Genomic DNA, 24806 nt, shown 5'->3' with positions numbered 1-24806 from the left:
CCTTGTCTTGTACCACTAGAAATATCAATCAGGTCTTGGATCAATTTATGAATCTTTATTCAAGTAATTGGCATCAAGGTAGTTAACCAAAACTGAACTTGTGAAATACCTTGGTAAACAATCGCCAATCCACTTAGTTGAATGTCTTCTCAGCATCGATGGACTCAGGGGCTATGGGAATCTTTGATCAGAATGGACACCTGTGCAGTGATCAGTCATTCACACTTGTTTGCACCAGTTTCTACTGGCCCTGGCTGACAGCTAATATAGAAAACTACTGCCACACATGTGCCCGTTGGCTCGACCTGCAGCGTACCTTCAACATCTTTAGAGCTCCCTAGCAGCATCCAAAATATCTTAGGACCTCATCACATGTTGGGTGGTAACCCTTAAAAGTGTCAGTAACAGAATTAGCGCCACCAATACTGCTCTGCTGGATCATGAGCCGGCACAAATACTGCAGACTGTAAAAGCAGCCAGAGCTATTACCGGCAGCACTATTACAGCTGGCCACACGAGGCGCAAAGACAGCCGCATCACAAGTCCATGTTCGGCGCAGTTACCTCCAGAAATGAACACAGGTGCCTGAAATGAAGCCACAGGTTAACTTAATCCACCCCCAGAGGGCTACACCCCTACCCCAAAACTGTCTCAAACTCCATGCTGCCACTAGCCGTTGTGAGCTGGGACAGGCAGCTGCTCATGCTGCGCTTGGATGTAGAGAGGAAGAACAACCAGACCAGGGCACTGGGAGTATGGGGGGTGGGGAGTAGGAGGAGGATGAGGTGGAGGAGGAGGAGAGCCCAAGCAAGGGGTGCACCAATCCCAAGGGTTAGGCCCTCACCTTGGATCCTCAAAGACAGCCAGTTGGTCACCCTGAACCGCCCAACAGGGAGACCATAACCGAGCTGCTCACCACAATACAAGATGACATAGGGAACAGGATCAACATCCAGACAGCTGTGCCCCTACTGCTGAAGCTAGTATCCGTCCAACAATTCCTTGGAACTGACAAACTCCAACACTCTGTGGCCATGATGCACGGCATGACAAAGCCCACATTCTGCGCAGTCCTGGGCCAGGTGCTTGAAGCACTACTGCGGCAAGTCCAGCGCCACATCTCACTGCCTACCACCCCAGCCCAGGTCAATGCCATGAAGGCACAGTTCTATGCCATTGCCCAAATGCCAAATGTGATTGCTGCCCTAGACTGCACCCATGTTGCACTGGTGGCCCACAGGCCCACGAATCAGTGTACCAAAACTGCAAGCACTACCACTCCCTGAATGTGCAGGTGGCCTGCGACCCACACCCGTATATCAATCACTGGTGTTCCCGCTACCCTGGTTCCACCCGCGATGCAATGGCTATATGGAACAGCACAATGCCAGGATACATTGAGAGGCACAGAGGACAACAGACCTGGATAGTGGGTGAGGAGAAACGCCAGCACACATGCGCTGTGGCGCACATGCCTAAATGGGGAATGGGGGTACGAATGACCACACAAAGGATGGCATGGCAAGCAAATGCAAAATCCATACTTGACCACCTCCCGCACCAACGTCACAGTACAGGCCAGGGAGCATGCACATGTCGGTCTTACCTGCATGTAGAAGCAGTAGTACACATACATTAGCATCCATATACACCAACAGAACTACAGGTACCACAATCCAACATGCACTTGCCGAAGCACTGCTGACGAATGACCACATTGCCTCACACAGCAACAACCCTGCCAGAACCACAGCCATGCACCCAGGAGCGGCCAGCCCACAACACTCACCAGTTGGCAACAGACGCCCAGGGAGGGCCCATGGGGAACCCATCATGCCACAAGCATGGTGTAAATACACTACCACATGACAGCCACCAGATCTGCTGCATATGTCACCACATCCGCCTTACGTAACATATGCTGCAAGGGAACAGGGTGCATGTGAAGCACAAGCAATGCATGGCACGAGAGCCACTGCATGCACAGACATAGAATAGACACATACCGTGAAATGAAGGCCTATGAGCGTGCACAATTAGACCATTGACCTGATATCATGTAAGTCCACCCCCACACCTTACACCGTGACTAATGTTTGTGCCTCCCCCCATGCAGGTGACTCCAGATACCTACAGCTGCCCTGGCTAATGGCCCATGTGCGTGATCCATGTACACTGCAGGAGAATGCCTAAAACAATGCTCACAGCAGAACCCGTGTGTACATCTACCGTAGCGAGTCGTGATATATGCTACAGAGGAAATGGGCAAAATTGTGCTTGTGTGTGCCATGCTGCACAATATCTGCCTGAAGGGAAGTGTTCTGCCAACCCCTGACGTGGGCATGCCACACTCAGAGGATGAGGATGCAGTGCCTGTGGCAGAGGCAAATGCACCATTGCCCGAGATGACATGAGGGATGGGAGAATGGCATGCCACGGACTGATAGACAATTTCTTATGACACCTTCACATGGCACAAGCCATGCACGACTGTGTGACACCACCTCAATCAATAAACATGACAGTGACACAATCAGGAATGTCATTGCATTGATGAAGTCCAACAATTTTTATGGAATGAAGTGCCCCAACTATCCTCTATCTCCCCTCCCCGCCCCACCACCAACTCCCCATCAAACTATCCTCCCTCCCACCACCAACTCCCCATCACACTATCCCCCTGTACCTCCCACCACCAACTCCCCATCACTCTATCCCCCCTCTTCCTCCAAACACCAACTCCCCAGCATGGCCACTCATGCCAATTAGTGTCACAGAGCCTCTTACAACCATGGCCTCTTCCCCCCTGCCAGCGCCCAGTGAGTTTGGGCGCAGAAGGCACTGTGACGGATGCCTCGGCATGCCCTGCTGTGACCCATCTGTGGGAGTGGTTAAAGTGGAAGGGACAGAGCCTGTCCCCAGGTTTTGTTGGCTTTGCACCTTCGTGCTCTGCTAGATGTCCTCTGCCAGTGCAAAGGCGCCTTCAGTCATCTCCCTGACCCTCTGGGCGTACAGTGTTAGGGCGGCATACTGGCAGTTGTCTCTGCCCTGTTCCGCGTGATGGGCCACACAATCCTGCGGGTGGCCCCTTGAATGCTGTCCCTTATGGCCTGTAGGTATTTGGAGTGCGTGTGGCACATGCCTCCATCTCCTGCTGTCTCGGCTCCATCTCCTTGAGGCTCCGCAGCGTTGTGCTGCATGTTGTTGTGTGCTGTGTGGGATAGGGGCTATGCACTGGCAGTGGGCTGTAATCAGGGGAGCCACAAGATGGTGTGTCAACGTCCAGCTTCGGGGTCTGTGAACGCTGGTGGCATGGAGGGCTCTCCGGGGACTGTGGTCCTTCGGCAGACGGTGACATCGGGCTGGTGTCCCCCTGTGACTCCACAGTCACCCTGCCAGCAGGTGTGGCCTCAGTGTCTGAGCCTCCTGATGGCCTGGGGTGTGGGAGTTGGCTTGGCCCTGCTGTGTTGCAGTGTTACACAGTGGGATATCCACCTCTGTGTAGCCTGACTGGGTCTTTGCAGGGTGGTGATGGTGGCAGACCTTGAGGGCCTGGATGTGCCTCTCCCAGATGGGCCTGCAACCTCCCATTCTTCTGATGCCTCTGGCAATGTGTGGGTGCCTATAGGGGACATAGGAAATGTTGTCAGGTATGGTTCCCCCATGTGTGTTAGCATATGAGACAAATTTGAAATGGTATAGAGTGGGACCCCACACATATAGCCAAATGGGCATGGTTGGTCAGGGGGGATTGCATGTGGGCCCCGCATCATGGGGTTGCTTGTAGCAATGAGTGTGTGACACATGGCCAGTTGGTCTTTGGCCTGTGTATGGGGTGGGCAGGGTATCCATGCTGGGGCAGCTGATGTCTAGCATGCATGCTTGTGGTCCTTCATGCCCCTACATCCCTACCCTGTTGGCCCTGTTGGCATGCCCCGCTTATGGGTCTGCTGACATGTGTCCCGGTCCACCGGGGGATCTTATGCTGTGCTGTCGTTTGTGCTTGCACTTGTGTTGGGGGGGGTTTGACTCACCTCCTGCCTCCTGGCTTGTAGCACCTGCCTCCGCACTGCAGACTCCCTCAATTCCTTTTGTGTCCAGCACCTTACTGCACTTTTCCTCCCAGATGGCGAGGACCAGTGGCTCACCAGTGCCTCCTCCAGTCACCAGGGACTCCTGGCAGTGTTGGGACAGCAGTGCCCACACCCTGACGCTCGGGTCATTTCCACTGCTTGCGGCAGTCCTCTCCATCCCAGGGTACACTTGCCACTGCTGTCACCATCTGGATGATGGCATGCCAGATGGCTGTCCTGCACTGTCCAGTGGTCTTCCGCTGCCGACTGCATATAGTTCATCACAATGGGTAATTACCTCATCTGTGAGGACCACCAGCTCCCTCCCACAAAATTTTGGTTTGCGCAGATGATGTTCAGCCACCTTGCCTCTGATCCTCTTCTGGAACATTCTGGCTTCTTTCCAGGACCGGATGGTTGCAGGAAGTGATGATATTTGATGGATTGTTTTTTTAAAAATTAAAAATGTCTGCCGCAATGCTTCCCTCCTTCAGAGATAATGCAATTTCTAACAGCGCTATTACTGCTGGTGCTAATAGCGCCTGGATCGGCAGGCAGTAGCAGTATTAGCACAGTTTTTTTGATGGTAACCCTTATTTCAGTGCAGTTTCTGCCAGGCGCTAATAGCGTTACCGCCAGAGTCGGGGGCGATTTCACGGCAGTTTGTGATTCAACGGTAATACTGCTGCATGAGCCGGCGGTAATGCTATTTCTGCTGGGCACAACTGTGCTTGTGACATGCTGGTGTGACTGCTGCACGGCAGTGTGTTCGCTCAAGCACCTCAATCCGGTTGGCACAGGGTGCGCCAGTAGGGGTGTGTTGTGTACGCCATTTGATACGGTCACTTGCCACCCCTCCCCACTGCTGTGAAGCTCGGGGGTGTCCTAGGTGCCCTACCCCATGGCTGCTGTGTAGGGTGGCTGATGTGCCACACTGCCATTCGGCCCTGTTGGCATGCCAGCTTCTGGGTCTGCTGACATGTGTCCCTGTCCACCGGGGCATCTTATGCTGTGCTGTCATTTGTGCGTGCACTTGTGTTGGGGGGGGTTGACTCACCTCCTGCCTCCTGGCTGCTAGCACCTACCTCTGCACTGCAGACTCCCTCAATTCCTTTTGTGTCCAGCACCTTACTGCACTTTTCCTTCCAGAGGGTGAGGACCAGTGGCTCCACAGTGCCTCCTCAGGGTCGGACTGGGACAAGAAATAGGCCCGGTCACCCAAAAAAAAGTGGTCCACCCTTCGCCTCAAAAAGTGGCCCACCCCTCACCTCCCAACCCTTGACCTCTGATGACATCACCAGAACTGATGTCATTTGACCCCACCCCAAAGTGACATCCCGGGAAGCGATGAAACACGATCTTTCACTGCTTGACAAAACAGGAAGTGGCATCAAATAGCATTGTTCCTAAGTACACTAAATTACTGTGAATCCAAGCAGACGTCCAAGGCCAAATGATAATGTTATTGTATAGCACGTACGCTTAAGCTCTTTTTTATAGAATAAATATGCATACAATATCATCCAACCTGTGTTGGTACTCATTTATTGACTAAGAAGGATGAAAGGCTTTTTGAAAAAATAAAAGAAAATGAAATATTTTTTTTTTTCAATATTTTTATTTTTTCAAACCGGCCCAGGCATGGCCAGAAACCGGCCCCCACTCCCCAGGGACGATTTCAGCCCAGCCCAAGGCCCGAAAAGCCGGGGTGCCAATCCGACCCTGTGCCTCCTCCAGTCACCAGTGACTTGTGGTGGCATTGGGACAGCAGTGCCTGCACCCTGACACTCGGGTCATTTTCACTGCTTGCGTCAGTCCTCTCCATCCCAGGGTACACTTGCCACTGCTGTCACCTTCTGAATGATGGCATGCCAGATGGCTGTCCTACACTGTCCAGTGGTCTTCCGCTGCCCACTGCCATATAGTTCATCACAGTGGGCAATTACCTCATCTGTGAGGACCACCAGCTCCCCCTCACTAAATTTTGGTTTGTGCAGATGATGTTCAGCCACCTTGCCTCTGATCCTCTCCTGGGACATTCTGGCTTCTTTCCAGGTCCGGATGGTTGCAGGAAGTGGAGATATTTAATGGATTGTGTTTTTAAAATTAAAATTGTCTGCCGCAATGCTTCCCTCCTTCAGAGATAGCGCAATTTCCAACAGCGCTATTACTGCTGGTGCTAATAGCGCCCGGATCGGTAGGCAGTACCGCTATTAGTGCAGTTTTTTTGGCGGTAACCCTTATTTCGGTGCAATTTCCGCCAGGCGCTAATAGTGTTACCGCCAGAGTCGGGGCAGTTTAACAGCAGGTTGTGATGCAGTGGTAATGCTGCTGCATGATCCAGCGGTAACGCTATTTCTGCTGGGCACAACTGTGTCTGCAACATGCTGGGGTGACTGCTGCACAGTGATGTGTTCGCTCACGCACTTCAATCCGGCTGGCACAGGGTGCACAAGTAGGGGTGTGTTGTGTATGGCACTTTATAAGGTCACTTGCCACCCCTTGCCACTGCTGTGAAGCTCAGGGGTCTCCTTGGTGCCCTGCCCCATGGCTGCTGTCATTCGGCCCTGTTGGCATGCCCAGCTTCTGGGTCTGCTGACATGTGTCCCTGTCTATGGGGGCACCTTATTCTGGGCTGTTATTTGTGCATGCATTTGTGATGGGGGGGGCATTGACTCACCTCCTGCCTCCTGGCTGCTGGCACCTGCCTCCACACTGCTGACTGCCTCAATTTCTTCTATGTACAGCACTATACTGCACTTTGTTTCCCAGGCAGTGAGGACCAGTGGCTCCACAGTGCCTCCTCCAGTTGACAGGGACTCCTGGTGGTGTTGGGATAGCAGTCCCCACAGCCTGACATCCAGGTCGTTCCACTGCTTAGTTGCCACTGCTGTCACCTTCTGGCTGATGGCATGCCAGATGGCTGTCCTGTGTTTTCTAGTGGTCTTCTGCTGCCGACTCACAAAATCTTGGTTTTCGCAGACAATGTTCTACCACCTTGCCTCCGTTCCTCTCCTGGGACATTCTGACTTCTTTCCAGGACCGGATGGCTGCAGGAAGTGGAGATATTTAATGGATTGTGTTTTTACAAATGGCAGCCCCAATGCTTCCCGTTTTGGCGATGACACATCTTCCGCCAATGCTATTAGCGCCGGTGCTAATAGCACCAGGACCGGCGGCGGTAGCGCTATTAGCGACAGTCTTTCTGCAGTAACCCTTATTTCTGTGCAGTTTCTGCCAGGTGCTAATAGCGTTACCGCCAGAGTCGGGGGTGGTTTCATGCCAGGTAATGATGCAGCGCTAATACTGCTGCACGACCCGGTGGTAATGCTATTTCTGCTTGGCGGAAATTGCGCCGGATTTCTGCCCAACTTGTGATTAGGCCCTCAGTTGTAACGGATCACTTTAATCAATACTCCCAATCCTTTCCCACCAAAGACCAGAAGGCTTTGTCCATTATGCTTGGCTGAAGTGGATCAGGGCTCAGTCTTTGAATGCCATCTGATTAAACAGATGCTGGAGCTGGTGAGTGTCGGAAAGATCCACGCCTCCCCTTAACACCCTGAGGGGGATGCACAAGCCAAGTAGACCCTGCAAGCAGAACTAAATGTAGCATTACAAGCACATGCATTCAACTGAATGTGGAACAATGCCACTGGCTAGTCCAATGCCACTGGCTAGTCCCTGGACCTTTGAATTTTTGACAGGGAGGCCCAGATAACAGAAGATTTATGAACTAGAACTGAAAACTATCTGGGCTATTTCAAACACCTCCAACAGCAACTGGAGTGGGCCAAGTAGTTTGCTAAAGCTGGCACAGACTGGAATGCTGGTAATAAAAAGATATGATGCCTAAGTACAGGATCAGAATCTCCAATTCATTTCTCATGTCCTCATCGGCAGCTGGGGCTGGCGAGGAAATACCAAGTTTGGAGACCAGTGGAGTTTTAATCCTACCTGGTGGGATGCCCGACGAAAGATCTGCCTGTTATTCACCTGCAAAAAGAAGAGGGTCTCTTGGACTATGGAATCCTTCACCATAACCACATCATCTTTCTAGACGATGAAGTGGATCTGCCTGGCTTTGCACCAGAAGAACCTGAACCATTGAAAAGACCTACCACCTGCAGGTGCTCGAATCCTAGAATGGAACCGTATTTACCTGCGCTTGTCTCCTACATTGGGCAGAATGTAAACAACCCTTATACCTTTGAACAACATTCCACATTAACATCAAAAGCTTCAATAGAAATCCATCAAGATGACTGCAGAGACGCTGACCCAGCTCCTAAGGTGAAGAATGAGGAAGATGATGACGATGAGGAAACGTTAGAGACTTTTATCCAGTTGTCCTCTCCTAACCCTGAATACCTGCACCCTGTGATTCCCAAGTTAGAATCTCAAGAAGACGCATCTGCTCTACCATCAAAACTTTGAAGCAAACATGCTGGTACCTGCTTCTGTCCTATCCTCATCTTTGAAGCTTGGACCTATGCCTGTGCTTCCACAACCACAAACCTTACTAAATATACTTGGTAACATTTGGACACCTTTATTTCTGCGCCTGGCCCTGTAGCCAGTCCCTTAAACGTGATGTCAATTCCATTGTCAACTGTTGACCCCAAGATTGCTGTATTTGTGCCAGCTGATGGCCCTGAATTCCAGGCCCCCACCAACATTCAGGATGTAACCAGCAGGTCTGCCCCCAGCTGGGTCAGATCATGCAACAAGACACTACACAACCACCAGGTGATCACCAAGAGATGAAAAACTGTTCAGAAGCACAGCTGTGATTCCTCCGAAGTGTCTTGCAATGTCCCAATTTTTACAGTCCCTCCATTGTCATGTAAAACTCAAAACACATGAATCCAATTTTCCTTGTGGAGCATCCCTTTTTTCAACCACCAAGTACGACCAATCCCACCAATAGACACTTGGAATTTTAACAATTATGCAGGCCCAATAAAGTTACATTTTGGTGCCGAGAATTTATGAAGGGAAGGGGGTGTGTATCACTGCGAAATACCAGTGGCACAACAGTACATCTGCAACACAGAGCCAGTGTCTGTAATCCATCAGACGCGGACATGCTGATAATACGACAGTGTGTCCAGTACAGACAATCTAAAATTGGATTTAGGCGAGGTGACAAAAGAACCATCAATGAGGACAGTAGCAGTTGTGTTTTTGCTTTAGAGGAATGCAAACTAGTGTGCTTTAAATTTGCATTGACATATAAAGACAGGCATGTCTTTGAATAGACAGCAATGTTTTCCAGTGTGCCATGACTCTGCAGAGCTGGAAAATTCCACAACACAGCACTCTGATGCCCCTCAATGTCATCAAGTCTCCTCAACCCCCATATTTGCCTTTTGTTTGTTTGTTTGTTAGCTCAGATAGAACCCTCATGTTGAAAACCATTCTAGCTTCCACCTTTTTTCCTATATGTTATAACTGAGTTATTTTTCAGACTTCCTGGTACCGGGAGGAGGATGCCTCGTCCGTTGACCTGATACTGACCTTAAGGTGTACAAGAGTTACTAAACTATTCAAGGCAAGGGGCAGCGGTGCGAGGTTTCATGAACTATTATGGGGGTAATGCAGTGTCTCAGGCCCTGGAAGTTCTAAGGATCTGCGCAAACCCGTCTGCTATGTATGGTGCTGAAATCTGAGGGAAATGGCAATGTTGAAAAAACGTCTTGCCCTCCCAAGGAGTGCACCATCTATTCCTTTAAGATCAGAGCTGGGGGTGGATGGTTTTGCTTTCGATGCTAAGCTCCAACCCTTAATGTACTGCTACAATCGGTGCACCTCCCCCACCCTTCACACCTATAAGGAAGCCCTCTTTGATGTACTTGCGCCCTCCCATGGGTTAGTTATGTCTCAGGCCTCACTAGAAAACTCCCCTCCCCCTATGATTACACTTGATCCCCAGGATCATATGGTAGCGAAAGACTGCATCAAGCAGAGATGTAGGGACTGGTACTTCAAGATTACATTTTCAGAGATCGGCTTGGCTGGTGCAAAAGCGGAATACATTTATTGACTGATTTCTTTTCTAAAGCGCTAAGACATGAGCCATGGGAGCGCTGGGACTAACATACAACACAAAACAAAAAGAGCGATGAATCAGAGCGGGAGTCCAGTATGAGGTGAACAGGACATAAGTCGGTTTCATTCAAAAAGGAAGGTTTTCAGATTACGTTTGAAACTGGGTAGACTAGGGCATAACATTAAGTAGGGGGAAGGGTGTTCGAAAGGCGTGGGGATGAGAATGGAAAACATCAATTTTTTATCTATGTCAGTTTTGCCTTAGGTATAAGGAGTAGACTAGTGTTATTGGATCTAATACTGCATCTCTCTGGTAGCCATTTAAGCTGGGCTGCTAGGTAGGTCAGGCTTTTACCATAAAAACAGGAGTGTGAGATGCAGAGCGTGTAAAACATGACTCTCTTTGCTACGGGGAGCCAATGTAGTGCTCTCCAAGCTGTATACACATGATCAGTTTTACGCATACCCATTACAACCCTCACTGTTTTGTTCTGAACAACTTGCAGACGGTTCAGTTCCCTTTTTCCAATGCCCAGTAAGGTGCTGGCACAATAGTATAGGCGGCTCCCAATGATCGCCCTGGCTAAAGTAGCACAGCTGGTCACATCAAGGTACGGTCTGATTTGTGCCTGTAATTTGATGTAATACGTTGTGTTTGACACCAGTCAGCTGATATGTGCCTTCATTGAGAGTTCACGATCAATGGTGACACCCAAATATTTTACTTTCTGAAGGGTGGGGAGAAGACAGTCTGCAATTTGTTAAGGGGAGTAGCCTTTATCAAGATGGCACAACTTAGGGCCCATACCCAGGATCATGATCTCTGTCTTAGAGTTGTTCAGGGCTAGATCATTTAACACCATCCAATGATGGGTCTGGTTATACGTGGCATTAATGACCTCTGTGCCTTTCTTGTAATTACCTGAAAGTGTAAACAGACACTGAGTATCATCAGCATAGTTAGCGTAACAGATACCATCATCCTCAAGTTGATCAAAAAGTGTGAGCATGAATAAATCGGAAAGGGTAGGTGATAAACACGAGCCCTGTGTAACTCTGCACTTTATGGCTATGCCTTTTGCAAGGCATCCTCATAGTAAACCTTGGCAGTTCGTTCAGACAGAAACGATAGTACCCATCTGACTGCTTTGTTAGACAAAGAAGCCCTCTCGATCAGTCTGCTGGCTAGGATGGAATGATCCACCAAGTCAAATGCAGCCATCAGATCCAAGAGCATCAGCAGAGATGTTTTACCCTTATCCATATATTGAAGAATGTTCGTCTTGAGGTCAAGCAGGGTGGACTCAGTGCTAGGTGCGCTCTGAAAACCTGATTGTTTATGGCCTAGAATGCTATGAGTACTCAGAAACATCAAGCGGAAACACTTGTTCGGCCGAGAAAAATACTTATCTTGTGGTGATGACAAGGAAGCACATACATTGTTCTTTAAAGCAAAGTTGGGGATACTTCCATTGGCAGCGCTCATAAGCTCCTGGGGCAACAGTGATCTACCCTTGTGTAAAATCTGCGGACAGGGAGATGAAGCTCTTGAGCACTTTTTGTTTACGTGCCCATATACAGGAACATCCGCTGTAAGTGGCTTGTGTCTCCTTATATAAAGTACAAATCTAAGGAGAACAAAAGACTCGATGGAATTTTTCTTGTGTAATCAAAACCATGTTGACCTCCATACTCATTTGGCCTTTTTGAAAAACGCCTGGCGCTTGAAAATGAAATGTATTTTGTATTTGTAAATGCTGTTCTATCTATTTTATTTGTTCAACAGTGTTTTATGTTCTAACTCTGTATTTTAAACGTGGTTTTATCAGATTCTTTGATATACCTCCATTTATGGCGATGCTGCCAAAATAAAGACTGTACTACTACTGTAAAAAGAAGGAAGGTTGCCACGGCAGCCTTTCACTGTACCTTGATGGTTGCAGTGTCTGAAGACCATTGAAGAAAGAAAGGGCCTCCTGGTTGCTGTGGGTCCTGTATGCTCCATCCCAACTCTGTGTGAAGAATCTGTGGCATTGGTCCACACCCATCTGCCCTACACCCCATTAAGTTAACCCCTGGCTGAACGTGCCCTGAGTAGTTTAGCCCTTCAGCTGGCTATTATTCCTCCCCGAAGAACTGTTTAGATAAGTGCCAGAATGTGTAAATAAATGAAGTTATTGAAAATAAACCAAGACGATGAGCATCAATATTCATGTTAGAGGTGAATAGGAAGAGGTTATTGGGGCTGGGTTCGCTTGTTCCCTGCATGTTTTGGACGTGTATGGAGTGAGTCAGATCCTCAGCATAGCTATGGTTGGGCACATATATTTTGAAGCTGTGTTTACCTTGTGCAAATTAAATAAAGCAGTTTATAGTTAACAGTGACCTCTCTTGACTGATATGAAACAGTACAGTGTACTGTTCTAAGAATTATCTAGTGTGTGAAATCTTAACTAATGCTGCATCACTTTACAAAAGAAAGGTGATTCAATGTCCCCATTGAAGCTTAATTGTACAGTATTTCATTAGAAAAGTTGCTTCTGTAAATTGTGAAGTGTTTACATTTATTCTGGCTGTTTAATATGCTACCTGATTTAAGGGTTTCCCCATTGAAATGTATAAATACTACTTTCATATCATCTTGCCCATGTCAAAATAAGCTGCTGCTATTCTACATTGATGTACATTATTTTCATTTACCTTGTATGCGGCCAATCCATTTTTCTTAAAACTTAGTTCTTACTGCCATCTCTGCTGTCAGCAATCATTGCCAAGGGTCCTAAGCAATTCTTGTGTGTCCGTTAAGACGCACTTTGCATTGCTTCATTGTGAATGTGTCCTATTTGCATGGGTTCTTCATTGCCCAGTCTATTATCAGCTGTGTAACAAGGTCCCCAGGCCTGCAATCTACATTTCACCCTACTCCAGGCATTCCTATTGGCGAGTTTTGCACAGTAGCAATCACGTCCGTTCTGTAGATTCATGCTCAAAAGGATTTATCAGGTGTCCCCTTTTTTCATTCCATGCTAATTCTGTGGAAACACTTGCTAGCAAGAACCGTGGTTGATCCAGGCACTCAAGCCAGTGAGCACTGTTCAAGTAATCTGCACCCCTTACAAACACCTCTGCTACACCTAGATGTATGGCATCCACACCCTGTTGGGAACCAATTGCTTGGCAACCATGCAGGAGACTAGGATGTTCTGATTTTGCATATGACATGGCTTTGTTTTCACATTAGGGATCACCCATCACTCAGCTGATTCCTAAGCTCTCTTCATCAAGGGGTGTCTGCAGTCATTGAGGAACCAAATCACAGGATCTGATAGGCCACTGAGTATTATCCCTGGGACTGAGTCTGTGTTTGCTCAGCAGATGAGAAAATGAATGCCAGCTATTCCTGATCTAGTCACAAAGCAGCTTTACAGTTTACCACTCCATGGTTGACAAACAGCATTAATCCCATAATCTGACCCTAAAGACGGCTTGTACAAGCCCGATTTCCCAATTAAAGGAGGAGTGAATTATGGAAGATAAACTAGGATATACTCCAAGTGACTGCCTAACTCACGGGTGAGGAAATCCTATAGCCCAATATCTGTGATAAGTTGTTTGTTGTCAATAAAGTTTATTCAGGCATTTGTTTCTAGTCAAGGCAGTGAAAATTCAAGTGCAGCTGGGGATGCATGTGATAGTCCTTTTGACAGAATTAAAATCAAACATCTTAATGATGTACTGCCAGACATGCTCAGACATGATCGATCAATAAGAGCTGATGCATGCATTGTGTCTGTCCATTTGAAAATGATTCCTATCTAACGTAGCTCTCAAGAGTCAAAAGGCTGGGTGCGGGCAAGACTGTTTGGTTTATGTTGCACATTTGCATCTCTTGCCATTCAACCATCTCCATAGCCTTTCAACTCGACACTGGCGGTTTTCGCAAGGCAACACATGCAACATGTTTAGCATATTTTCAGGTCTGCATCCCATTCCTACATGCAGCCAATAGTACTGTCATAATTTGCGAATGCACATTTGCACAGCAGGCTGCTTTAAAAGCCGTCTGCTGTGTGGGTCAGAAGCACCCAGGAGAGTCTGGAGGATGGAGCAACAAACATTGTTGTGATTTTTCCTGGAGGCAATAGGCACGGAGAGGCTGAGAATTGCGAGGGAGACTGGGATGTAGGAAGCGCTTTGCCGGAAGTCTGACAAGGGTGACTAACGGTGACCATTATCTCTCCAGATGGAAATCGCCAGCACCGGACCCTGAGGAGCCATCCCAAGAAGAAGAAGAAGAAGAAGAGGCTCAGAGGTAGAGAACACAGTCATGCATGCCTTGGTCCAACAACCTTGGCCAGCATCTGCAGGGCCTCAGTCTTACTGCTAGGCTAGCTGTAGTCTGGTGTTTTCTGTCATATAGCCGGAGCCACCACTTGTGTGCAGGTGACTGCAGTCCAGACAAAGGTTTGTAAAAGAAAGTGACAGACTGAGGTGGCTCCCAGCATAGGCTGGCACAATGCCACTCTGCATCTTGGGGCCCTGCACCTCGTTATTCTCACCTGCCAGCAGCCTTTGCTTGTTGCATCCTGCCTCTTCTGGCCCTTTGCTAAGTGAAATACTGCAGAGGTGCTGCCTGGTTTGCTCGCCACCAACCTGCTGGAGGGATTGAACTGAAGATCTAATTAAAAATTCAATCACCTGAAGGTAAGTTTGAAAACAAAAAGTGGTTGTATGTGTGCAGGTGTATGAATATAAATGAACTGTGTGTGAACTTCACTAGTATGTGTGTGTTTCAGGGTCCTTCATATGTGTGTGTGCGCGCATGTATGTGTGTGTACAAGGCAGTGGAACGTGTGAAGGGAGAACAATGCAAGTCCAATTCCTGTTTGGAAATAGAGCGTGATACATCAGAGCATACAATCATAGCTTGTGGTTGGGAGTTACGTGGAAAGGGCTGTGTGTTAATCTTATTCAGCTCACCACCTTAGAACCAAAAATGATGGTACTTCCCAATACAAGCTGTACGTTAGTACGTGTGTGCGTGTAGTGTTACGCAAAAAGATAACTCAGGGCTGCATTTAAAAGATTTACTTAAGCATTAAACCCTGCCAGGCGGGGACATTACTGGGTCGGGTACGAGGGTCTTAACGTTAGCCCCGGGGCATAACCAGACCCGGTTATGCCCCCACCTGTAGGGGTTTATTGCTATTAGCATCACGGAATGCTTTTTCACAGGATGCTAATATTTATTTTTCAAGTTGAGAAACAGCATGTTTGCAGGAACTCCTGTCGTCTTTGCTCCAAGGAAATAGTGCACAGTATTTCTAGTATACTGTATATCCACTGTACTTTAGGTATGATGGAGGTTATGTAGGGTATGGAATTATGCATAACGCACCTGAGGCATGATGTACTTTATCCATTATGTAATGTAACACGTTGAGAAATAAAGACAAATAAAAGATGTAATTCATGTAGCTGTGTACTGTATTGTATCGATTAAGGGTGGCGTGTTACATACTGTCTCTGATTAAGAAGTGCAGAAAAAGCAGCTCAGTAAGGGGAATTATCTTGTGGTCTAAAAAATGGTGAAATGCCCCTTTGATTGCTAAGGGGCATGTTAAGATGGATTCCCAAAATCAACCCTGTGGTGGATTTTGGGAGGTCAACCTATTATGTTGATCAGGAAGACAATGACATCTAGTCAAGCCCAATCAAGGCAGGTGGCAGAGCGGCAAGGCTTAGACCCAGGATGGGTGCGAGCGTAGTCTAGGTCTACAATGAGTCCTCATAAAGATACACAATAATTCCAGTTAGACAGGTAAGTGCAAGAATATACAATGATTTATTAGGCCTTTAAAATACATACTAAGCAAATTAAACCCACAGGAAAATATTATCACAGACTTACTAGAAAATACATATATACTTTTACCCTTAGGAGAAGATAGAAATAGCCTATGATTAAAAACCAATGTAAAGCAGGTAAGTAGTGAGATGCATAAAATACAATGGGAGCATTGGAGACCAACACTAAAACCAATCCCTGGCACTGAGTAGTCCAGCCCTAAAATGATTTGGGGCCTTATGCCCTAAAGTCATCAGTTCTAAAGTCATACTTTTCAGGAAGTTTTACTATGTGTTTGGACGATGTCAGTGGTTGCAAAAGTGCCAAAAAGATAAGGAAGTTTGGATAGCTCACCCATTCCTACTAAAGTAGGATAGGCCTAGGGGTGGATCCTTGACCAGATCACCTCCGATCTAAGCTAGGAAATATAGAGATAGGGATAGGGACAGCACTTTACACCATGGAGGTTGGGGGGGGGGGGGTGTGAGAAACAGGTATGTTAACTTACCCACCTGAATTCTCTAGAGACCACTGCTGAGGTTCCGGGTTACAGTGGGAACACAATCTCTGGGTTTGGTCTAGTCGAAGGTGTCCCAGGGGTCGTGGGTGCAAAGGTCACTTTCGAACATGGATGTAGTTTTGCAGTGCTTGACTCTTGGTCCCAGGCATCCTCCAGCTGAACACCCTTGAAAATGAAAGGAGAAGACATCTGCAGCGCAGGTGACCTCAAGCCACCTTCAGGGAGCAATTAAGACAGATTGCAACAGGAGTCACCACAATCAGGTTTCAACAGGCGATCTTCAGTGGTGAATAAAGGAGTAGGTTCTGCATGGCTTCCATTGATGCAAAAAGGCTGAAAAGTAAGGAGCAGGTGTCTTTCAGTACAAGCTAGCTGAAGATTCTCGAGGTTCCAAGGATGACCTCAGAATGGTTACAACTGCATTGAGGTAGCCCAGGAGAGAGGTGGTCAGTCACTGGTTGATCCAGGGACACTTCCTAAGGCTCAGAAGGCATGCATCCTGGAACAGGGGTTGAGACTGGTTGTTTCCAATGGTCTTGGGGTTGAAGGACCGACAAGGGTGTTCTTGAGAGCTGGCAGGGGAGCAGGGCTTTGCCGGGACTTCTCTGGAGTGGATGCTGGTCATCAGCGGGCTGAACTTCTTTGTAGGGGTCTTGGCTCCAATGATAATCTAATGATAATCTGTCAAATAGCTGCAGGAGTCCTCCTTTTTACCAAAGATCTCGACTGCAAGCCTGCGCAGGTCCAATATGGTAAGGGCCTGCACCATTTAAACTGGCAGTGGCTACTCAATCAGGGATATTCACTGGCCACAACATCTGACCAGCAGCAGATATTCAGGAACCTGGATGTGAACAGGGACAAGACAGTTCCAGCCCCCACATCCAGACTCACACACAAACCGCCACTCTGACCGGGAAAGCAGCAGCTTTCCTGAGGAAAAAGCGTCCCATATATGGCAATTCTGGACACAATTCGGCAGGAAAAAGGCCAAAGAATATGGTCAAAGGACAGGTAAAAATCTCATGGCTTGGCATGGCCATGTTAGCGTGTTAAGTCACACTTAGTAGCCAAAGGTGCACTAGTAAAAAAATCACAACGCAGTAGAAAAACATCCTCTGCCACCAGCCCATTCTGGACACAATGCAAATATAACCAAAAAGCCACAAAAGATAAAGTTATAAGGATGCAAAGTATCCAAACCACACTTCACTTTAGAGTGATGTGTGCAGCTGTAACAATACAAAAAATCCATACAAGGAGACATGGGGCTAATTACGAGTTCAGTGGTATTTCTACGGCTGTAATACCATTCCTGCAACTTGGTCTGGTGGTATTACCACCAGATTACAAGTGGTGGTGGTGTTAGTCCCCATTTAATAACAGTACATAGGACTGCAGGAGGAATTTCAGTGGAATTACCACGGCAGTAATTACGCCAGTGGTAATTCTGCCAAAATTTGGCAGAAAGGTGGTGGATTTTACCTTATTCTCATAGCTGGAGGTTAATCCTCCAATTTACCGCCCAACTCAGACATGGGCCGTGTCATAATGTGGCAGTATATACGCTATAACCACTGCATTTTACGGCACAGCTCAACTTATAACGAGGCCCTATCGACTCTCAGTACTGATTGTCTTATGAACTTGTCAGTTTCCCCACTCCAATGAGCAAAAAAACAAGGAAAGTAAAGCAAAAGGCTTCACGTACCCCCAAAAGGTCAGGTGGGGGGTAAAAACATAGCAGAAAGAAAGGGTGTCCCATAGAGGTCTATGGAAGGAAAGCAGCAAAAAGAAAATATTTCCTAACAGGGCAGATAACCAGCAAGGAATTCTGGGGAAGAGCCATTACAGTGCAAATCTGTCCCAAAAGATGCCAATTGCCTGGGTGTTAGCAGGCGTAAAATGTTAGGTGATGATTTGCAGCTGGCAACAGGGTGCTGTGTGGAGGAGACATAGGGGTAAGTTCTTTGGAAGGTGTTCAGGCTGGGAGTAAATAGCTGGGGATTCAGAAGAGGCGTGTTCTTGTGCCATGTGGGTGGCATGATTGAGTCAGTAGAGTGGTACACAGAAAGAAAGGTTTGAGAAATGAGTTCCCCATCGAAAATAATAGCTATGACTGCATGACATTTCAAACTAGTCTCGACACAAAACTCAGAACAACACTGGCTTCTCAATGTACGTTTATGAGCTGTGTTAAAAGTCTGCCAATCCACTTCTTCAAAAACCCCAGTGATAGATGGGATACCCTCGAAGCTGAAGAGATATTGCACTCTTCACCAGGTTGGTCCAAAAGAAAATCATATTAAAATAAAAAACAAGATGTCTAATTCTCTTGTAGTTTCGACTTTTGTCCATACCTAGAATGGCAAAGGTTCGAAAGAAATGGGATTATGAGTCAGTCTACGTCTGAATCAGATAATTTCCAGAGGTTCTGAGAGTATGTTTATTGAATTTGTAACGCGCCACAGACTAACAGTCACTTATCTCTGTCCAGAAAAACGTTTTTATGACTTTAAGAAAAGCCAGGAGATTGTTAATGGTACAAATTTGAATAGGGAGACTGTTCCAGAGGCGAGAGAGCGAAACCGAAAAACCTTGGTTTCCTCTATGTTTCAACTTGGAATCACCAACAGCAAATAATCTTTTGAATGCTCTGCACTTTCCACTCTCCCCCTTCCATGCACTTTTTCACCTTTCCCTTTCCCATGCACTTGCGCATTATCCATGTCACTGGGCCTAGTAAGATCGTTGTTTTGTTCTCCCCTATTTCCCCTCCCTTGCCTTGTCGCGCTCTGAAACACTTGTGTACGAGTGCAATACAAGTAAATTATCATATCATATCATATCAATGCATGAGGGAACTGTTTATTAAGTTCACACCAACAATTACTAATGTTTATGGTTGAACACAAAATAAATACACTTGTGTTACATGTTTCTATTAGTATGTTACATTCAATTATTATTATTTGTATTTTTTTATTTTCTTAACTTTTATTTAATGATTTCAAATACAATGAAAATAAAAACAGTTATGAGTAGATGAACACAAAATGCTTTCCAATGCTCAATAATACATAGGGAAACATGTCACGGCCAATAAAATACATCAAAAACATCAATAACACTCCCAGGCAATATAAATTCCTCCTCCCTATGCATAGTAACCTAAACAGAAATCCTCCGCACACAAAACACCACTACCACACAAATACAAAGACACTCCCACACAAAGGACAAACAAACAAAGAAAACACAGAAACAAACAGACATAAAGATCCCAGAGCAACATCACAATCCTTACTACCAATCCAACAAAACAGACCAATTACAGACAACCCTCAAGCCTTCATTCACCATAAAAATCATTGAATGGTGTCCAGAGAGTTAGATATGTATCTCTCCTGTCCTGCCTTTGGAACATCACCTTCTCAAACCCTGATAACATCAATACATCATTTATCCAATTAAATCGAGGCTTCTTCCTTGACTTCCATACCATCAACATTTGTTTCTCTGCAACTATAAGTACCTTATCAATCCACTGCCCATATTGCCGAGCAATCTCACACCTTCCACTACTAGACAACAGCAATACCTGTACAGGCGTCCTACGAAAGCTCATGGACAATATCACATCTAATCTGTCCAATACATCCGTCTTGAAGTCCAACACACGAGAACAATACCATAAAATGTGAATGAGCGTCCCCTTTTCCCTATTACATCCTCAACACAAATCACTATCAAGCAAACCTAATTTACACCTACGCACCGGCGTCCAATATAAACGTCCTAATATTTTCTGGTGAATAAGCCGCAACTTGAGATCGAACTTGCTCCTATATCCCACACACCACATATTTTCCCACTCTTTCTCTGTAATCTTGCATCCCAACTCCTCCATCCACTTCTCTAATACTCTCTTCCCATGATCAACAACCGCAGAATTCACTGGCATCAAATTAGTATATGTACTCACCATTCGCGGCAATGATTGAATAACCTTGCCACCGAATGGTCCCTCCTCCAACGGTCTCGTTAACATAGATAACTTCTCACTCAATAGTGTTTGTAACATTACAAATCTACTCTTTTCTCTCTTAGCCAGATGAAACGTCTCCCGCAACTCCTCAAATGTTAACATACAGCCATCTCGTATTACATCCCCAATGCACAAAACCCCATTTAAAACCCAACATCTCCAATATATGAGTTTATTGGCAATCTGTAAACCCGGATTAAGCCAAATTGAAGCCCCATAATTGAGATATAAATTCCCACTAAAAAGTTTCAACCACCAAACAAGCACATCTTTAGCCGCAACAATAGTTGGCAACTTACTACCACTCCCAGGTAGCCTCCCCAATGAAGCAACAGCACTCAATTTAAATCCAGACATTTTACTCCTTTCAATCAACATCAAAAGGGGCTCTGACTCATTCCTCATTGCCAAATAGTATGTTGTCTTCTTCAAAATAAATCCTCTATAATACTGTTCCAAATCCGGATACCCAAAACCCTTGCGTTTAGTACTACGCATCAAAATTAATTTCGGAATCTTCAGCCTACCCTTCTCCCCCCATAAGAATGTTTGAAAAACACGATCAATAGTAGCCAGCATTTTTTTCAGAAACTTCAAATTTCAATTATTTGACTTTTTGTACAACAGCAATTCATACCAAAAACATTATCCGATTAAGACCATTATAAGTATAAGACATAACACAATCAATGTTAACAATAAAGTGAGAATCATGTGTTTTAATTCATGTAACAAAGACTTAATCGCATACCAGAATTTCTTAAAATGAAAAATACAACACATGTCATTTTCCTCCATGAAACGATCCGATATTTTTTCACTGTTTATGTCATCCATCATCCCATACGCTAACCAATGTCCCCTACTCAGTATATTAAAGTGTTCCCAGGACGTTAAAAGATGTGCTTCCCAAGTTATTGGAACACAATAGTCTACAGTAGCCCATGGATTTGCCAACATTCAGAATAGCTTTGATAACCTCCATCGTTTTCTCTCGGTTAAATTTGATTCTCAAATAATTAAATTCTATGAAAAAGGAATGATGTGTCTTCTTCCATAAACATTTTGGACACTCTGAGCATTTAAGGCAATGCATTATCTTTTTTGAGGGTCTGAGATTATGAATGCTGCATTAAGTCATTTTTAACAGACATGTGAACCCGGTAGACTGTCCTCCCTAGGCAGTGGCTGGTGCATGACAATGCCCGCTGTGTTAAGTCATTCGCATTCTTTTAACACCTTCTACGCAGAGATTATGCATTAGGGGGTGTTCGTTTTGTGAAGCCGTAGGCGGAGCCTCAGGGTCCCGTGGTGAGCGCCCAATAGAGCAACCCGTGTGATGGAGTCTTGGTAATGTAGCAAAGTAGGGCACATTGCAGATAGGCACATGTCTGAAAATTATTGTTATGCCCTCCAGTCCCCGTCAATGGTCTATGTTCCTATTCTTACCCCCTTCATCAGCCTGTATATGTCATTCAATCCAACAATGCTCTTATGTAAAGGATCCTTACCTGTCTGTAACTGCCTTTCCAGGTCATTAGTGTTCGAAATGACACCCTGTCTTTAAATAAATACAACTAGGTAAAATACAAGTAGATATTGTCAAGACCTGTTAAAACCGATATTTACAATATTTGGTCAATGTATTTCTTTCATTCATTTTTACATTTTGTTTTTAAATTATGAAACAAAAGGTTTCTCACTCTCAGCAATCCCTTGATTGACATGCAGGCAGGAATTCCATGTAAGGTATGTCATACAACGTCCAAAAAGAGTGGCAATGGAGTTGGCACGTACTCGTCTAAACTATTTGAAAAAATGCATATGCTTTCGATACGTTCGGCCAAGCGAACGAGATCACACATGTGGCATGAAGTAAAGTGAGAAGGTATATCAGTCGATGGAGCTAGTTCCTGGCATAGCAGACGGGGAACGGGGAGCTCATAAGAAGCTACCGAGAACAGAGATTAGCACGGATCTAGGCCTGTGATCACCAGCACACATGCACTCTCTATTTTCACTGCAGTCACGTTCACCCCTTCATTAATCCATCACCACACTAGTCCCTGGGCGTATACATCAGCCTCTCTTTTGCCTCTGTCAAATAAACGCACACAATGCTAAAGGTCTACTGTTGTGTACAATATCATGAGGAGTGTTGTGAGGGGAAGAAGATGGCACGAGGGCGCAGGTGTTTAGGATGAAACAATCTGTGGTGTTTGGTCTTGAAAGCACAGCTTGGAACACATCAGGATTCCCACGTGAGGCCCTGAGGCAGCCTGTTCCCTGTCCAAAGGGAAATCCAGAAGCCACTTCGTGTGGCCTTTTTGTTTGCACGCTTTTAAGTCACTTGTGGTAATGAGTGTGCCTGGAGATTACAACTAAACAAACCACTGACCCGTGTAAACCGGCTTTGAGTTTTTACTCAATCTACTGTGTGGGGGCAAAATAGGATAGAATTCGTAAAATTGGAATTTTATGATTTCTGCACCTGGAAAGATCTGTCATTAAAGTCCCCAATAAGCAGGCGAAAGACCAGAATTGTGCACCCCTTATTCCATATGGTAATAGCAGTACAACTCCCCAAGAATAGTTTCAGAGATTGTGCAACTTGCTTCATAGGTTTTGGAAAAATGCTTGCAAATGCACATCTACTTTGAATGTATTTGCTTGAGATTGCTGTTTTGCTTTTCTGCACCTACTTAATTTCTCACGTGACTGCTTCACCTTTTCTCGGTTCTCAGTGGATTAGGTGAAAGCTCAAAGAAGCAGTCTGGAATTGCAGTTGCTTGCTTTTTTCTACCTTAGCCTCAGCCCTCCATACCCTTCTAAAGGCAAAGAGGTTGACAAGCCGTGCCCACCCAGCATAGCAATTCGAGGCCATTGTGTGCCTACCGATGTCCCCTTTGAAATGAGAATCCCACATCCGTTTCTAAGGTGGATTCACCACGACCACTGCGCATGTCAATACAGGAAGGCGCACACCCGAGTGTTTACTGATCAACACCTGGTGCTAATACTCAGTCTTGCAACTGTCAAGGAATTACATATGTCACACATACTAGTGGCTTGGCTAACATCACTAAGAATCAGAAAAAACACATCAGTCATTTAATTCGACAGTTATGAGGATGAATCTCCATACTGCTCTAGACCCCATAAAGTGACCTCTTTGAGGTGATTAAAACAAAATGAAGACACTTGACATCAACCGACAGACCTGGCATTCTTGTTGGCATCGGCTCGTAGCATTTTCACAGCTACCAGCGCAGCATGATTTGTGGAACTGACTTCCATCGTGAAGTCCTTCCCCAGAAACTCTTCCATGCCTTCCACTTCGCAAAGATGGACCTAGTGGAAAAAGAGCGAGGCACTGTAAGAACATGTGCTTTTCTGCCGGTAGAAATCTCCTTTGCAACACAAAAGTTGTACTAGGCAACTCACGGTAGACATTTACCCATTGCTCTGCTCAATCTCATACAATTCACAGTGGGTCTCATTACACGGAAGGCGGTAGGGGATTACCGGCACTGGTAAGGCCACCGGTGCTGGTAATCCCCACCACCCTCCTACGAGGTCCCTCAGCAGGTCCTGTTCTTAACGTGTGGTCAGGCCACACGTTAAGGACAGGACCCGCTGAGGGACTTCAGTGCAAATAACGGTACCGCAAATTGCGGTACCGTTATTTGCTGCTTCCCCATTCCCATTGAGCCCTATGGGGGCTCAATGGGAATGGGGAATGGTTCCCAGAATGGGGACTTACCGGTCCCGCAAAGGTCAAAGTAGGCTAGTAAGTCCCTATTCCGGGAACCCAGCCTCCGACGGCGGTAAGGGGGCCCAGTGTCTACTACTTGAAAAGTGTGCACTTTGAGCACATTAGAGGGTAGTAGCAATACTAGCCTTCGTCAAATGCGTCACTGTGTCGATCTTGTCTGGACTTAATCTACTAGTTATTGTGACCCTATCAAGGGGAAATGCTGACTTCTCTCAAGTGTATGCCCAGACCCTATCAAGGGGAAATGCTGACTTCTCTCAAGTGTATGCCCAGAGGTGGGATGAGGGAGTTGGGAAGGAGCCAGTCTCTGTTCCCTCGGTATTTGGCTGGCTGCGATTTCAGAGTGCCGCTTTTGAACATTCCATATCTGCTGTACCACATGCTGCCCAGTGTCTTCTCTCTTGCTTTTCAGGACCACTGAGAGCACAATTCCTTGCAGCGGAGAACAGAACATTCAGCCCACCAGCAAGAGAGGCAGCAGATATCAAGCA

The 24806-nt window shown here is 46.3% G+C and overlaps 1 protein-coding gene across 1 annotated transcript in view; it reads right to left on the bottom strand.

Annotated features, from left to right (window-relative positions):
* Positions 1-24806, bottom strand: part of DDR2 (discoidin domain receptor tyrosine kinase 2) — a 1291881-nt gene that overhangs the window by 250179 nt on the left and 1016896 nt on the right. The window contains exon 13 of the mRNA XM_069641352.1: positions 23761-23891. Coding sequence (XP_069497453.1) covers positions 23761-23891 — 131 coding nt within the window. The remainder of the gene's footprint in view (positions 1-23760; positions 23892-24806) is intronic.

Source organism: Ambystoma mexicanum, chromosome 1q (genome assembly GCF_040938575.1).
Source record: "Ambystoma mexicanum isolate Mex_15411 chromosome 1q, UKY_AmexF1_1, whole genome shotgun sequence".
NCBI lineage: Eukaryota > Metazoa > Chordata > Amphibia > Caudata > Ambystomatidae > Ambystoma > Ambystoma mexicanum.
Note: the sequence above shows the minus strand (reverse complement) of the source record. Positions and strands in the feature narration are given on the sequence as shown.